Source organism: Dendroctonus ponderosae, unplaced genomic scaffold (genome assembly GCF_020466585.1).
Source record: "Dendroctonus ponderosae isolate FM_Combo_2020 unplaced genomic scaffold, Dpon_F_20191213v2 Dpon_F_20191213_7, whole genome shotgun sequence".
In the NCBI taxonomy this organism is placed as follows: domain Eukaryota; kingdom Metazoa; phylum Arthropoda; class Insecta; order Coleoptera; family Curculionidae; genus Dendroctonus; species Dendroctonus ponderosae.
The window spans coordinates 11,195,673-11,213,166 of NW_026018916.1; the positions used below are offsets into that span (position 1 = coordinate 11,195,673).

At 32.4% G+C, this 17,494-nt stretch overlaps 2 protein-coding genes across 3 annotated transcripts in view; one reads left to right on the forward strand and one right to left on the reverse strand.

The window, feature by feature from the left end:
• Window positions 1–221: 221 nt before the first annotated feature.
• The window catches only part of LOC109543123, a 30,525-nt gene continuing 13,252 nt past the window's right edge, over window positions 222–17,494 (reverse strand). Inside the window, exon 6 of the mRNA XM_048668433.1 lies at window positions 222–307. Within this exon, the coding sequence (XP_048524390.1) occupies window positions 235–307 (73 nt within the window). The 3' untranslated portion in view covers window positions 222–234. The remainder of the gene's footprint in view (window positions 308–17,494) is intronic.
• On the forward strand, window positions 4,068–7,051 carry LOC109543127. 2 transcript variants are annotated; one of them, XM_019912673.2, is made up of 5 exons: window positions 4,068–4,350; window positions 5,625–5,735; window positions 5,810–6,024; window positions 6,078–6,191; window positions 6,540–7,051. In XM_019912673.2, the coding sequence occupies exons 1-5, from the start codon at window positions 4,324–4,326 to the stop codon at window positions 6,691–6,693; spliced, it is 621 nt and encodes a 206-aa protein (XP_019768232.1). In that variant the 5' UTR covers window positions 4,068–4,323; the 3' UTR covers window positions 6,694–7,051. The 2 variants fall into 2 exon arrangements, with proteins under 2 accessions (XP_019768232.1, XP_019768233.1); XM_019912674.2 differs by having other exon boundaries at window positions 6,977–7,051.

Genomic DNA, 17,494 nt, shown 5'->3' on the forward strand with positions numbered 1-17,494 from the left:
TATCATAGTTTTATTTAAAAAATGTGTTTTCTATGATCTCGGAAACATCGTCACTAGGGAATTATAGAGCGTAAAAACTCAAAGCGGTTTGAAGTTAAGCCTGATACGAAAAATAACAAACTTTTTGCAGAATTGAACACTGTATACATTTGCCTCATATTTGCAGCTCACTGTATTCTGGTAAAGTCAAGAAGAGAACAAGAAAATATTCTTACCTTTTACTTTCGTCATCATTTAATGTAGGGGCGCAAAATAGACGTTCAAAGTAGAAGTTGTATTCCTCGTCGATTGTTTCGTAATACTTTTTCTGTAAAAAAGATAGAATATTTTTTATTTAATTGACTGAGATATTGGTGGTATCATGCAACAACAATTTGCCCGAAACCTCCATTTTTTATATGAAAATAATATTCAGAAAATAAATGTTGGTATATGGTAAATAAATTTTAATTAAAGGTTGATATTTGAAGCTAAATAAAATTATCTCACTATAATAATACAGAATATCCCACGTCGTTTATAAAATTCCAAGTACATCGCATTAAAGAAAACAATCCCTAATGTTCGTTCGATTCAACGGAAGCCGATAAGTTTATTAACGCCCCTGACTTTTTCCGAATTCGGAAAAAGATTTTGGTTAGTTTGTGGGCGGCGAAACTTTATGATTTATTTCCCATTTGTGTTCCCTTCGCATTTATCATAACCGGGTTTTCTAATCTATTGATTTCGCTTTGCTCGATAATTCAAGGGAAAACGCAATTTAGCATTTCTCGAGGAAATTGCCAAAGTAACGCTACTTAGGTGCAAATTTGATATTGAAAACAATTTAGAATATTATCAATTTTCCATTTCTTCAGTACATTTGCTCTGCAAAAAAATAACATTTAAATTTTTTTTAGTTAAACTTTATGTATTGGAAGTACGTGTTTAGGGAATTGTTGATTATAGTTGTATATGTTGATAGTAGTTAGTAGCTATTAAGTTTATTATTAATTAGATTTGCAGATGATAGTTTAAAGGTAATTGAAGTGATGTATCCATACAGAGCGTGGTGTAAAATGGATTAAACTGTGTAATTTAGAAATTATAAATAAAATCATTATTATAATTGATTGTGTTCGAGAATAGTTTAATTGATCAAGTTGCTTCTAGCATTTATGATAATAAAATATCATTCATGGCGTTCCGGAATATGTATGCAGGCTCTCGGATTTATACAGCGGACCTTAAAAAAACATAGTTTGTATAAAACATTGTTTCCAAAGGCTACGGAGATATAGGCCTCTAAAGCTAACATGAGAATTTTTAGAATACTTCATGCAATTTAATTATTTTTTCGTATAATAAACATTATTATACTGATTTTATTGGTGGACTGTATTTTTTGTTGTAAAAATTATTTGTTACTGTCTGTCATTATTTGTTCTGCAACTTATTGAAATTTATTTTATTCTTAAATTCCATTTAAACAAAATGTTAGGCCACTGATTTTTCTAAACAAAAGTTTTTTATTTCAAGTTCCTGTTCAATTTGGAAGACAAAAGATCTCTTGCCCTTTTTCTACAACGCACCGCATTTGAGTAAACAAATTAAAATCGATTTATTGCCCAGCGTAATCAGGTTTTTATTTAAAAAGTTGACTCTAGTTACGCCATCAGCCCAAGACACCTTCCCACAGTTCCCACGGACACAGCCAAGTCAGCGGCCAATTCCAGGGAAACACATATTTCCGTTCTCATGGAATCCGAGGACGCTGCATCAACACTTTGTGTCTTCCTAATGGGAAAGCCTAGTCTGTAGAGCATTCTCTGTTTAAAATCCATAGCAGTAAGACCTTATTGTAAAACTTCCTGATTAAAATCGTTTTTAAAAAGACTATTTTCAAAACGAAATATATAAGTCTCTGCACTAGTTATGGTCACTGATCGAACAAATTTAATAATTGCTGTCATTTTCAGTGTTTGAGTAATTTCTTTTCGAGTTTTTTTTTGTTAATAAAATTGATACAATCTGAAAACAATTACGGAAGGAACGTGGGAACCATATTTTAGAAATGTACACACGGCCAAAGAAAGCCCGGAGAAAGCACAAGATACCACACAAAACGATCATCTAGAAGAATACACTTAAATAACGACAGAGCAAGTAAGATAGACAATGAGGAAATAATTTAAAAACAGAAAACCTATGAATCAAGATAAACACTATACAACAAATCATGTCAAAAATCATAAGCGCCGGATTTCTGGAAGATGAGCTAAGAAAACAAGTTTAAAAAGCTGCCGCAATATCAGGGCACCTGGAAAACCAACACCTAAGCATAGATTACAAATCCAAAATATACAAAATATGTGCACGGCCGATGATGACATATGGCGAGGAAACAAAAGCTGAAACTTCAGTAACAAAGAGAAACTTAAGAACAACTGAGACGAAGACCTTAAGAGCAATAACAGGACACACACTAAACGATAGGCAAAGAAATATAGACATAGACGTACGACGTAATCAGATGGATAAGGAGGAGAAGAACAGAATGGAACCAGCATGTCAACCGAATGAGTCCTGACCGAATAGCCAAGATTGTAAGAAACAACACATCACATGGAAGAAGACCTGTAGGTCGACCACCGGAACGATGGCAAGATAGTTAGCAATCAACATCACAAGAACTGTTTCAAAGAAACCGGAACCAAACAGACGATGCGTCTATATAAAAGAAGGAAGAAGAAGGAGAATATTTTTGTTGAAAGTTCGTACAATTTCAATTCATTATCATTAAAAATTGTATTCGTTTGTCTATATGAACAATATCGAAATTTTACAGAAATCACTCACGTGCCACATTTTTTCGAACAATTGTTTTGGTTGGCAACAACAACTTGGTTTATTTATTTCTTACCATATACAAAACATGTCCTGAATATCTGTAATACGTATCTTTTTTTTGAAATAGAAGTATTTATCCATATTTTAAGATTGTGTATTTTAAAAATACTACCGTTCGAGCATGCAAGTTTATATAAAATATTCGTAATACTTTCTCGGGAACATGCATTTTCGGATTATTTGTCATTATCTCAAACAAAGGTTCGACAAATGCTTATCTAAAATGTTAGCGCTAATTCACACGTTTGTTGATAATTTCTATCAACAAGAAGCTTGACCATAAAAAGTTGCCGTTTATGTGAATGCAGTTATTGATCAGTACTATGTTTTTGGATAATATGATCGGAAGGACCTCGCGATCTAATCATCAATTTTTTTGCGGAAATATGAACGATTGGAAGCGATCTTAGGGATGCAAATTATTCGCTGGCTACGCAATATCAAAATGTATTCATTGCAGATGTTTTAGAACATTAGCTTAAAAATATCAGATTTAACGTCGAGGTTCAAGTCGCAACATCAAATTTGATCGATAATTAAACGCTATACTATCGTTTGATGGTTATGTATTATCCTTCTAAAAATGCATTATTCAGCGAATATTAAATAGGGGCTGGAATAATACAGCAAGCAAACAAGAAATGCAGTCGACTAGATAGATGGATCCAGTCTCCGAAACTCATAAATCAAATCGGGATTGACATGAGTTGTATTTCTGTGGCAATATTGGCTTTTAATATGGACAGGGAAACAACAAATAACAAAACAAATAACGGACAGAGGAGCGGAAAGAATTTCAAGGTTCCCAGTATAAATCATAGAATGGAATAAATGCTAATGTAGGATTTTTAACAATTTCAGAAGTGTGTAATATTTAACTTTGACCTTTTACAACCACAATATTTCTAATAAAATTACCAGTTATTAAAGGAGATCAAAATGCATCAATCAAGTGGAACAAGAAAAAGTATGAACGTTCTTCAAAATATTTCAAAGCATCTTCATACTTCAAAGTATGTAACTAGGACTTTTAAGTTGATAATTCTTTTGAGTCTTTAATATGAGAAGTGAGAATATAGAACCGATTTGCAATTTATTTCAGAAATTATTTACCCCCTTTGTTTTGTCAAACATATTTGCGTTTAAAACCCATTTTTTTCGGGAAACATAACTTTACCAACAAGCAAATTCTATTACTTCTTAAGTTCCAGTTCTGTTCACCATAAACTTCTAATTTGATAAACCCGATGTCAAAGACCGCTCACTTCGCACGTTTACCCTGGTACAATATTTGGTGTTCGCTTAACACCTAACAAGTTCTTCAAACACCAGCGAACTGTGTCTAATACGGTAAATTTTGAAAACTTGTCTGCAATCTACAGATGTTTTAGTTACAGTTTAGTTCGGAAAATATTTAAGTTTGAAGTGAATGAAATGAGAGGAATTTATGCACGGAAAATGGTAAGTTTCCACTCAGATGAAATATTCAACTTTGATTTATGAACCAAAAGTTTTGTGGAACTTGCAATATAGCAAAGACACTTCAAACTGTTATTAATTTTTATGCAAAACACGTTCAGCACCAGAATATATGAACCAGCAAACTATCTCGTTAATTATGCATTTTTTGAAATTATTCCCATCTCGGATCTACGTACCGACTACCTATTCATTTTACATTTGGACTTTTTTCATGAAAGAAGCTTTCATCTATTTAACTATTTGACGATTGGGTTTAATTAAAACATTCAAAGAGCTTTCAAAATTAGTCAGCCAGCATTTTCATGCACTACCCTTTCTTTTAAATAAAAAGCTTCATGAAAAATGAAGGCAGGTGAAAGCAATTTTTTTATCTGCTCCATAAAATGAAGATATATTTTGATTCTGTAATATATCCAGGGTTTTTTTTATAACAATTTTATAAAATCAATACTAACTAAATTAATTACACACTGTTTCGTTTAATAAAATTCAATATATTTACAATAGTTACTACTTTGTTGCTTTTTGTTCAGAAGTTTTCGAATAATCGCGTTTCAAAATTACAGAAACAATTAAACTTGCCTGCATTGAGATTTTGGGTTTCAGATTAGTGTTTAAACATAACTTATGTCATTGGGTCGCCTTATGGTACAAATGATTAGAAGATTCAGTCACACCGTTAAAATCGATGAATAACAGGAAGAAAATCTAGTTTAAACACTTTTTACTTTACTTTTTATTTTACTTAGAGAAAAATCACTTTTGATTTACGGAAGAGCAATTTCGACATTAAAACCCATGAAATCTACTTACGCACTCTCTTATAAGTTGTTCAAAATGTTGTCTATTTTCCTGTGAACAATAATAAATTCCATTTTCGAACCCTCCCTAAGAATGTCCTCCAAGATCACCGGATTGAACACCCTTAGACTTCTTTCTTTGGGGACATCTTAAGTCCATTGTTTATAAAACCCCCTGCTGAAATTGATGATCTTAAAAGGCGAATTGCAGCAGGCCGGTCAATTCCCGGTGAAGTTTTCCGAAATATTAGAGATTAAAAAAGAGAAGAGTAAAATAGACAACATTTTGAACAACTTATAAGGTAGTGCGTAAGTAGATCCTAAGAGGCCCCCTTACAAATAAAATTGACGAGTCTCCGATTTTTAACATTTTCAACTGCAATAAATATATTAAGGGTGGGAAGTTTTCAAATTGACACCCCATATGGTAGTGTAAGAATGTCAATGTTGCAGAACTCAGTTCTTGGTTTCATCCTGCTCATGCTACTAAGTGGACTGTATGGAGAGAAAATTCTTCATCGAGATAAACGGTATCTGGTGTTTCCTTTTCAAGGAACATTCAAAGTAAGCATCGCCTTAAATAGCCCTAAATAGCCTCAAAATAGCCCTAAATTTAATAACTATGCAAAAAATTCCAGACAGTCTACAGTTTCGCAGTACCATGGAAATTGGGTCCAAAACAAGAAATGGGCGTTGGGTGGAACTTCCAATTTCAGTATGCTTTACCAAACAGTACCGACGTTCTCACAAACTATCCCCCAAGTATTTCAAGAGAAACTCGAGATATTAACGACGAAGTGGTTTTGAGCGATAGAAAAATATTTTATGATGGTGTAGAAAGTATGCTAGACAGGTAATATTTGAGCATATTTAACGAATTTTTTCAAACATATTCTGTCATTGAAGCCGGGATATCAACGGACGGGAATGCCTGCTAAGAACCATATGTGAAAACCAATATTATTCGCATTTCGATGATGAAAGTGGATTGTTGGGACAAATTTTACATGTTTTCCTCACGTAAGTAAATGGCAATAACATGCTTCAGTTAAAGTGGAATTTGGACACTTATCTGAAAATTAATAGTACATTTGAAGTGCTTCAAGATCTAAATAAAAAGAAAATTTTTAATTGAACGATGCAGTGAATATATGAATAAGATAAACTAATTTGGGTTTCAGCTATTTTATCACCCACTTACTTGTGTCTTATAAAGTAAAAGCTGTTCAGATAAAGCCTGATTAAATTTTCTTTAAACTAAATGTATGCATGGAAATGTTCGTATCAGTGTGGTTGACTTTATTTAAAAAATGCACAGTTATAATGTAAACGAATTCATAATTCTCATGTTGGATTGTGTAATGTTAGGCCCAATAGCAAAGAAGGTCCTGATCCTGAACTAGATGAAATTTACTCAGACGCACAAAAAGCAGGAGTATTCGGAGCCGATTGCAGTACAGCGTTTCCAAAATGTAACATGGAAAGGAGTTTTTTCGACACGTTTGCAATATTTGGTCAATAAAGTTCATAAGGCAATTTACGTATTTCCATTAATTAATGAAGGACAAAAAAATTTATTTAATGAAACAAAAGTAAAAGCTGAATAACTGTGCAGAAACATCGACGTTAATCGAAAAACATACCACGCCTCGTGTGAAGCAATGTGAAAGTCAACAAGTGCCTCAAAGGGCGTTCAAAAAGACGCTGAGCACCCAAACAGATTAATTCAGATTGAGGTTCTTTGGTGAACACTTGATTAGCATACTTATTTATAGGAAATATTGACGATACGCTTATGTTTTCAGAGAATTACCATTAGCCCTGCAAGTAAGTTAACAGACAAGAAACAGAAACATTCTGGATTGAAAAATAGACAAAAATAGAAAAAAATATTAAAGAAGAAGAAAAATGAAAGAAAAATAGAAAAAAAATTTTTTGGAACAACAGCAGCCAATTATTTTCCTACTTGCACGAAACAACATTTTTGCAGGAGACGATTTGAGGACTGAAGTCAACGACATCCTCAGGCCGCACTATCTATAGGGATAAAATCTAAATTAACTTATTCACGATTACGTAATGTCTTCAAATTTATTCTACGAAAAAATATGCAAAATTGAACTTAAAATGATTTTATTTTTACATTCCGCACATATTTAATATTGAGCCGCACTATTTCCATTTTTTCCACATGATACGCTCCCTAAAACTTCCAAAGTTGTACTGCTAACTTTTTGAAGGTTAAAAGTTTAGCAACCATTTTTTCTCCGATTTTTTCAAGGTGCTTAAATTCGATTATACGGCCGATAGAAGCCTAGAAAAATTAAAGAATGACACTCAAAAGTTAGCCAAAAAAAAATATCGGACGGAGAGCCAGAAAAAGTACGGTCTGTCATCCGGAAAGGTTTATCGAAGAAGAACTTTTTAAGTTGGAAAGTCCACTATGAGAATTTAAATATAAATGCTTGAAATGGATAACGTTGAAAATGTATCGACCTAAATCACATAAATTATCGCTAAAGCTGGTCAGATTTCTATATTTTATGCACATACAATATATTGTCTCATATTATAACCAATCAGTTAACCCAGTGCGCCATATTTCCAATTAAAAATATGTTAAAAGAATTTTATTTGTTGTGGGTACAAAGAGTGAATTTATTCAATATTGAATATTGAGTTTTTCGCATAATAAAAATATTTAATTGTGTTGTTGTATTTCAGTCTAACTTCATGGTTTTGATGAATGTGTTTTTAGCCTTGCTCTCACTGAGTAGTACGAAAAATAAATGTAAAAAGTGTAACATTTTTTCAGAAGCTATTGCATGCGATTTGAGGACATTAGTAAGTTAAATGCTTCCTCAGGCCCCACTACTCATCAGAAACAAAATTTAAATTAACGAAACGTCTCCGAAAAAACAATTTAATTCCACGAAGTAAAAATCGCAAAATCATGCAAAATAGAACTTATTTTTGCGTTTTTCGGCCCGCTTAGGTAGTTAGGTATTTAGAAAGTGAAATACCGGTATACTATCTTGGCCTCACTATTTCCATTTTTTAACTTGACACACTCCCTAAAACTTGTTAAAGATTATAAATTTATGATTGGAAAAAGCAAGTCTCCCCAACGATCTATCGAGTTTCATCTCGACTGAACTAATTTCAACCATTACAAACTACCACAAAACTTGTAAAAACACAATATTTAGTCTTAAAGATGTGAACACATTGGCCGTTTGCACTGGTTAGTTCTGATTGTTTCTGCCACTTTATTTTGTAAACGGTTTGGGTTCTAAGAGAAAGTTCAATTTTAATGTTAAATCAAAATAGTGAATCTTGTTTGCATTGAAAAGGAAAATCATCCTTTTTAAAACCTGCTCAAAAAAAGGGGTAACTGGTTTTGGCACCACGCAAACAGCCTAAAGGATAGGAGCAAATAAACTTTTGTATAAAAACATAATAAAATACATACATACACCAGAATGTTAGTGTACTTAGGAAATATGTTTTATAGTATGACTTATGACGATTTTAATTTTTGTTTTTTTGTTTTTTTAAGGCTAGAATTGATATATTTGTGTTAGATGTTAAATATTTTAACTTTATGCCCTGTCTGTCACGATCTAATTTTGATCTATTGTGAAGTTAAGTTTTAGTTTTTAATAATGACTGTAATTGTCATTGATTTAAGTTGTTTCAACTTCACTAAGCTGAAGACTGAACCCCTTAGAGCCCTGAGGAAGACTTAAATAAAGTTGAGACGTCGGCCCATGAAAAAATTGTGTTTTATTTTTGCCACCATCTAATGACCGAAAAACCCACAAACCTAAACAAGTAGTAGATTAAGTTACAGAAAATGGCTTATTAGTATACCGAGCTACATTGCTATAAAAACCATTGTTAGCCAAAATTTTTTAAATTTTCTGCACACAAAACATTTACATTTTCAAATAATTATGCAATTACGCCATTTTGATGCTGTTATGAACCAACTGAAAATAAAAAATTGGTCAAATCTGTAACTAAAAGATCGAGTAATTCAATGGATGCCTATCAGAAATGAATGGAAACAATAAAAGCTTTGTGGCGATTTCCAAAAAGTTTCCATTATTTCTAACTTTGATGAAACCTCCATCACATTGGCATAACGATTGTATATTTGGGAAACACGACATCGGACCTATAGCACGAAATTCGGTTCATTAATACAGTTTCGATGTTCGATAACGGACAGCGATGAAGTTGGATAGGGGGGCTTGGTTGGCTAAAAAACAGTTCGTGTCAGTTCGTTAATGCTATTTTAGGCTTGTTTTGCGTGTCTGTTATTGAAGTGCTACTAGAGAAGTGCCTGTCATTAACTTGTATTGATAGGCCAACCAAGAATTTCACTTCTGAATTGATTTGTTATTTATGGCTGTCGATTTCGCTTTTGCTGTATTTTCTCGGCAAAATCAGCTCCAATTGCTAATCGGTGAAACTTACGAGACTATTCTCAAATATCATTACGAATATGAAAAAATTATGACGGAGAGAAGAAGGGAAGGAGGAAGAGAAAAAACGAAAAGAGGATATTTTTGAGTATGAGATACAATTTCTTTTTGAACAAGTTTCAAAAAAGGAGAAAAAATGGACCTACAAAATTATAGAGGTATTATATGTCCGTGCCCCTTCAAAGACATTCACAAAATCCTAGTCCTAAAATTCTAACAGGGGTTTCGACAAAAGAGATCCACTATGATTGCAATATTCAGTGTAAGACAAATGATGGAAAATTGATGCCATTGATTGGCCATTGAGTATAACAAAATTGCCTTTATGTGCTTTATCGGCCTAACGCAATCCTTCGATAGGATTAAATCAAAAAACAATTGATGTCATTAAAAAATAAATATCGGAAATAGCACCTTTATAAAGGCAAACAATAAGCTTCCTAATAAGATACCAGTTTCAACAAGAATCAGTCAAGGGTTTAGTCTCAGCCCGATACTTTTTAATGTTTTAATGGATAAGATCATCATGGAAGTAAACTCCTCCGGGAAAGGATAGAAATTGGGCAAGAAAGAATTTAAAATAATTTGCTACGCTGACTACGCGGGGTAATATCGGACGATCAGAACAATCTGCAGAAGCTACTTTATAGATTCAAAAGAGCTGCAAAAGAATTAGCCATGATGATCTCTGTCCAGAAAACGAAGACTGACAATATCCAGGGAACCGAGAAGCTGTAAGTTAGAGATTTACAATAAAAGTGTAGAACAGATCATCTCTTTCAAATACCTAGGCGTTAAAATCACAAGTCAAAGAACCCTTAAAGAAGAAGTTCGAACACAAACAATAGCAGCAGCTAGGGTATATCCAGGACATAATGTGGACAAATTAACATATAAGTACTGAAGACAGCACGAATTTATAAGACGTATTTAAGACCTATTATGACCTGCGCCACAGAAACACGAGCAGAAACAGCCGCTACTAAACAGTTACTAAGAACAACTTAAATGAAGACACTAAGATCAATTACAGGAAAAACGCTTAAAGACAGTGAGAAGCAAGATCAGAGCCCAATGTGATATAAGATAAGATAAGATGGCCCAGAATAAGAAGACGAGCACTGGATAATCGCCTACCCAAAATTACAAAATAGAAGAAACCAACCAACCGTAGACCTCCAGGACGACCCCCCAAACGATGGTTCGACAGCTGGACATCGGAGTCACAACTTAGGCTACAGCTTTGAAAAAAGAAAATTTTAAGACATTATCTTAAAATAAGAATAAGAAGAAGAAGAAGAGAGAGAAGATTTTTTTTGATGTTTTCAAACCCACAACTTTACAGTTGAATCATTCTCTGATACCGTATAATTATCTATTTTAGTTTATTATTGTGGTGACCAATGCATAGAGTACTACGAAATTCCTCAATTAAACTTTTTTTCCAAAATTGAAAATAGAAAAAGAACCCTATAATTTACCAAATTACTAAAGGGAAAGTCAATCAAATATTTGACAAAATATGGAAAAATAAGAGATTCATTTGGCATTAGTAATTTTAGCAAGGGTTATTTGCATATTACCAAAGACACCACATAATCCAATCATCATTTTCTTATACATTTCATATTTGCTGATCTACTGGATTTTCCTAATATGTTAAATAATTTATTGAAATGTTATCATTAGTTAATTTTGTGGTATTATGTAATGTGATTTATTTTTTCATTTTTTTTTCATGATCCTGAAAGTGACCATTGCCTCAAGAATTTTAGCATTTCATATTTGCCGTTCTTATTGCCTTTAACCGCGATTTTAAATGCTTAATGATAGATTTATTACATTCTCTATTTTGCTGTCTCTCTATTCGAGTTTAGACATAATTTAACTACTAGGTTCAGACAAGCAGCGATTTGAACATTTGAAGAACTACACAAAACAAAAAGTTTTAACCAAATTTATGGTTTGATCTTTTGTAAAAATGCACCGGGGCAGTTAATCAAATTTTAAGGCAAAAAAAACAATTTTCTTTATCTAAAACCCTAAGAAAGCAGCAGGCAGCTGAAAGATTAATTTTCAAAATACCCGTTGCAAAAGACAGTTTTCGTAAAAAGAACTTAAATTGCCAGTCAAGGATACGAGCAAGCGGTGAGCAAAATCGGGCATTAAATGATTCCAAATTTAATGCAGCATTCATTTAAAATGAAGAGCAAATCTGACTGCATTATTGAATAAACCAAAATTGATGTCGCGAGTGCTTTTATGAGGCACCTGGTAACGGTTCCAGCATAGTTTAAATCAAAGATCAAGAAAACATAGTTTTGCAATATTTTATTAATTGTATATTATTTATATTATATATTTATAAAAATTAGAAATGGATTTTCCTATAAATTGTGCTTTTTAAATATCGTTAAAACTCATAAAGTATACCAAATTGAGAGAAAATGCGGCAGGCACTTGTATTTTATTAGGTAACGGTTTAAAAGCGTAGTTTCAGGTCATCGATAATATCCAAAAATTGCTGTTAAGTCATTATACTTAATGTGCGGAAATTCATATTCAATTCAAAGTTCATATAACACTTTTGCAAAAACTCAGTAATAACTGTCTATAGAGAGTGCTATATTAATATTTAAGGAGTGATGAAAAAGTTGCTAAATTGCCTAAACTCATATGGGAATAGATATTGAAATCGCCCTTAACATATTATGCACATTCTATTACATATTTTTTATCAATTTACTTACAAATCTTGTTTGGCTTTCGTTCTAAACACAAAGATATATTAATACCAAATAGCTCTCAACTGCTGAAAGACGCTGTTCCAAAAGAAATGGATGGAAATAAAATTAAACAATCAAATCATTTTGCACCGAAAGCCCCACTTTTCATAATTTTCATATGTATGTATAAATTTAATTTGCATTCCTAAGACAAGTTACATTGGTGAGCAGTAATGTATGCAAACGATTTACAAATGCTTATACAATATGTATAAGCCTCAGCTTAGGCAATTTTGTAAAATATTGCGAAAAATATTCCGTACCCCTATTTAAATTAGCAAGTTAATTTATTACCAAACGACTCTCCTTAATATGCTCATTTAAAAACAATTTAAAATGAAACCGAAAAGAAAATATTGCCGATATTTTCCAAGAAATTACGTATAAGTAACAAATTTATTAAATTTAAAGCAGGAGCTGATCCAGCAAAAGCAAGAAGGTTAATTCAAATGGACTTACCACTCAATTTCTTCTATACGATAATCTGGTAGAATAGGGTTGAGTCTAGACTTTTTTTTTAACAAAATCCCGCACTTGCAATAAATTCATGGGTTTCAGTGTGCCAAACTACTTAACCACATTTACAAAAACGGTTTCATTTAAACCCCCGGTAAGTTTTTCTTTGAAATTCACTTCCACAAGAAAATTTTACGCATATCTCTGAACAAATACGCAGAAAAGTGGGAACTATTTGTCTGCCGCGGTGAAACCCGGTTTTGTCCAGGTTGTTTTGTTTATCTGTGGTTCTTTGGAAACGTATTTGATTACAGTACACACTAGTATAAATTTATCAAAAACCGCGTTGCCTATTTGCATTGAAATATTTTATGTATTATACGGAGTTTGAGGAAAAGCTCCCTCGTGTAAGATACTAAAATTTTGAGGCAATTTAAGCTTTGAACAATCAGTGAATGGACTTGAAATTGAAAGCAACTGCTGCGTAACTTCTCTAAAACTCCATTTCACTGGCAGCTGGACTGGCAGGATTTATTAATCACTAAGCTTCATTTTTGAAAGTTAAAAGCTTGCAGATTATCTTATTGCGCCATCTCTTCTCTCCAATACATTTACATCTGAACTCTCTGTTTTTCTTCTACTAACACAACAAAATTAGCTTTAAAGCCGTATAACTAGAACCCTGAAATTCATCCACATGTTTCCAATTTGAAAAATTATTCCATTCCCTGCAAATTCACGCAAAAATAAAAATGCAAATCCCCGCCGAATATTATTTGGCAAAATTTCCAGGCACAAATTTAGTCAGACATATCACGTTCGCAATACCCCACAGACCTTCTTTAATTTAGGTAAGACCCTTGGAAGAAGCCGTCAGGAAGCGACGCTTTGGAAAATGCAAGAGCTTCGGATTTTTAGAACTAATTATACCGTAACAGGCGATCTCTGAGGAGATCACTATGTTTCAGGAATTGGAAAATTAAAGGACGGATTTTTCGAATTGGAGCCCGTAAATGATTCCGGCCTTTCGGGAGTCGGCTTAAAAAAAGATTCATAGGCTTTACCAAGATGGGGCAAAGGATAACTGATATAGTAGACGTTAAAATATTGCCAATCGGATATTTATTAGAATGATGAGATTCTTTTAAGCAAAAATATTAAACAGGCAAAAATCAAAGCTCAGACTAAACGGAGATAAACGGAAATGGATTAAATAAAACTTGAAGCAATTTATGCACCAATTAAGGAAAGGATTAATTTCAAATTTTTTGAGAACGCTGAAATAGTTTAAAGAAAATGAACGAAAAATACAGAGTAATTCAAAATTGTAAAATTAGCTTGCATGTATTGAAGCATAGTTCATATAAACGCTTCGTTTAGAAGATATACATTTTTTTAAGCACATCCTTATTAATTTGAGTTGTGTTTAGTCTAATTGTTCCAATGTGTTCTTGTTGCACATTAATGTGTTATGCAAATATAGCAAAATAACATAACAATTCTTTTATAAACTTACTTTATTCTCAGTTCGTTTCTCTTCGCAAATTTTGCAAGCACTTTGTCGGAAAGTCACTTTTGTTGAAAGCATTTTGCGTTACATGTATAAATCGAGTAATTTTGTATTTGTAATAATCGTCTCTATAAAATTTGGGCGTATAAGTTTTCCACTTACACCAGTTTTTTCAAAAATAATAGCTGATAATCAAAAAAAATAGCTGTGAATTCGGACATAATCCAATAGGAAAGAAACGACATTTTGAGTTGAAATTTTAAAATTTTGTGAATAAAACACCAGTGATTCTCCATGAAACAAATTGGGCGGTTAACAGTGAGTATAAGCCTTCAATAAAATTATGCCCTGTAGATTGAGCTGCAATTTGGCATGACTAATAACGCAAACGAAGTCTAAGAAGTTCGATTTAAATATTTCATAAACGCTACAAACTGTAGTGAAAAACACACGAAAAATTGCCTGGTAAAATTATCTTGTAAATCAAGAGTTTGTTGATTTATATTTATGTCGTAGATAATCGAAAAAACCACAAACTTGTCTTATTTTCTAGAAACAAGTATTTAATTTTACAGTTGAAAAAGGCCAAACAATTAAATTGCTTTAAAAAAAGGTAACTTTCATATGAAAGGAATTTGGAATGATTGTTCGAAACACTGGTAATCACTGTCCAGAGGCGGGATGACTTTGGTTTATTTATGTGCAATTGTGCGCGGGTTTAGTGCAGTATTAGGATGAAAATACTAAGCTATAAAGCTGAATGAGAGACATTCATGATTGTTTTATGAGCATTTCACCGATATGAAAAGTACGAAGTGCAATCGAAAAAACGAATGCAGCGAGCAAGGAAAGCATTTGTACATAAAATGGGTGTTTTACAAATTTAAAGCAAATTACTGGTCAAAGCAAATTTACTAATAGAATGTACAGTATACACATATACATATACAGTATACAAGAAGTGCAGGAAAATAACCAGAAACTAATTTTCGCAAATAACAGAAATATCGGCAAAAAGTTTTACGATAAAACTGCTCAAATTCACTCGCTAACCGCACTTCACTACATCAACTTTCATTGCTTTAACTGTTTGAACCTGATCACTCAGTTACTCCCTGCTTATGAAAACGGTATTTAACATAAATTCAGCAAGGAACTTTTGAGTTTTCTTCGACTTTCACTTAAAAAATGAGTTTATATGTATTAAACATTTAGAGAGCTCCATAAGAAAAGAAATCTTTAAGCAGGTTTCACATTGCTTTACATTGTAAGGTCTGAAGCGCACAATTTAAAAACTAACCACAAATACGCTGAGATGCTGAGAGGTTTGTGAAGAAATATTTACTAATTTATTCATAAATAATTTTAATTAAATGTATTTAAGTGAATGGTTGTAATAATTTTTCAATATAAAATTTTTTTCCCCACAAGTTGATGCAAAATTGGCAATTTTATATCGTATTGCGTTGTTAAACGGATGATTTGCCAAATAACTAATTGAGTGAAATAAGTGAACTACTTAAAATTACAGCTTAATCGCAAATTGAAAATGCATCTTCACAGGCGTCTTTATTATCAAATAAATTCATACATTTAAAAAATATATAATCGCGGTAAAAAAATTATATATAAAATAAATTAGGCTAAAATAGTCTTTAATAACCGAACGTCAATTGGAAGAGGCTTAAAATTAAAATACTACCTGCATAAAGCAAAGGTGCAGAAGATAAGAGCGAGATAATTTGCATTTTTTCTTTATTTCCACAGGCCGGAACGAGCCGTAAGCAGGCAAATAAAAAAGTCGCCATATCCATTACTTTCCATTTGCATTGTATTTTTAAGCGAACATTAAAAGCAAAATTGCACATCCAGAATAATAAAGGAAACCAGCTAATAACTTTGGGGATCAACAATGGGGTTGCTTTATTGCCTGTAAATACGAAACTTCTGTAAATCCGGGTACAAATTTAAGAGGGACTGGCGTTTATATACTTTTAGGAAAAAATAATCGTTCTAATTGTTTCGCAAAGAGGATCATAAAATTTCAGTTAAGTACAGTTAGTTGCTTTTTCGTTTATATGTTATAAATCCAGACTGAGTATGCAATTTGTCTTCAAACCGCCATTAGCACTAATTAGTAATTACAGTAAAAATAAATTTAAATTAAATAAAATCTACGATGGTATATTTTGCTGCAAAATTATGAAAACATATTTTTTTACTAGACCAAAGCAATCAGCCCCCTTAAAGGAAGCCTAGGTAATTTGAATTTTGTTAAAGCGTTGCACTTTTTCACTCTTAAAACTCATAACGAAAAAACATTTTTGCAATCACTTTTGGAAAAACTAAATTAAGTCATTCACACATGTGCCGCCTAAAACAAAGTAAAGCACTTTAATTTCCTGTAAAAGATCCTTTTAAAGTATCCGAGTTTCGTTTTTAATTATCCCAGAATGAGTGATAAACCTAAGTTTCAGGCAATTATTTCCACCTAGTAAAAAGTTTATTACAGCTGAAATAAAACAACGCCAACGTATAAAAATCTGGCAAAATTTACAATCTCCTGCAAGCTTGTAAGTACTGAAATATTGCCCGGAGATTTCGCGTTCTCGCTAGCTCGAGGACCATTTGCAACAAAAATGGCCACAATAATTTTATTTAATTTCATAAGTAAGGCAGTAAAGTAAAGGTCTTTTAAATTAGGGAGGTTAGTCTTCTTAAATGAGCTTAAATTAAGATGAAGAAACGAGCTCATTTGGGGGGGAAAACGTATTTAATCTTTGCGGTGTTTTCCTTTTAACGTGGAAAAGTTGCAGCAAAATTGTGTGCAATACACATTGATTCATTCAAACTTGATCAGTATGATGATTGTTATGTTTAAGTAGATCTCTATTAAAATAACAACAAAGTTTGGACTTTTTACATTTGAATTTTTTTAAACTAACGTTTTAAAATATTTTGCTGACTTGAAAACACCAGGAAAATCTACTGGAGTACTTTAAAATATTCCGATTTTTTTGAGACTTATGCAGGGTGATCCAACACTATGGAATTAAACTTATACGAATTGTTTAGTGCAGT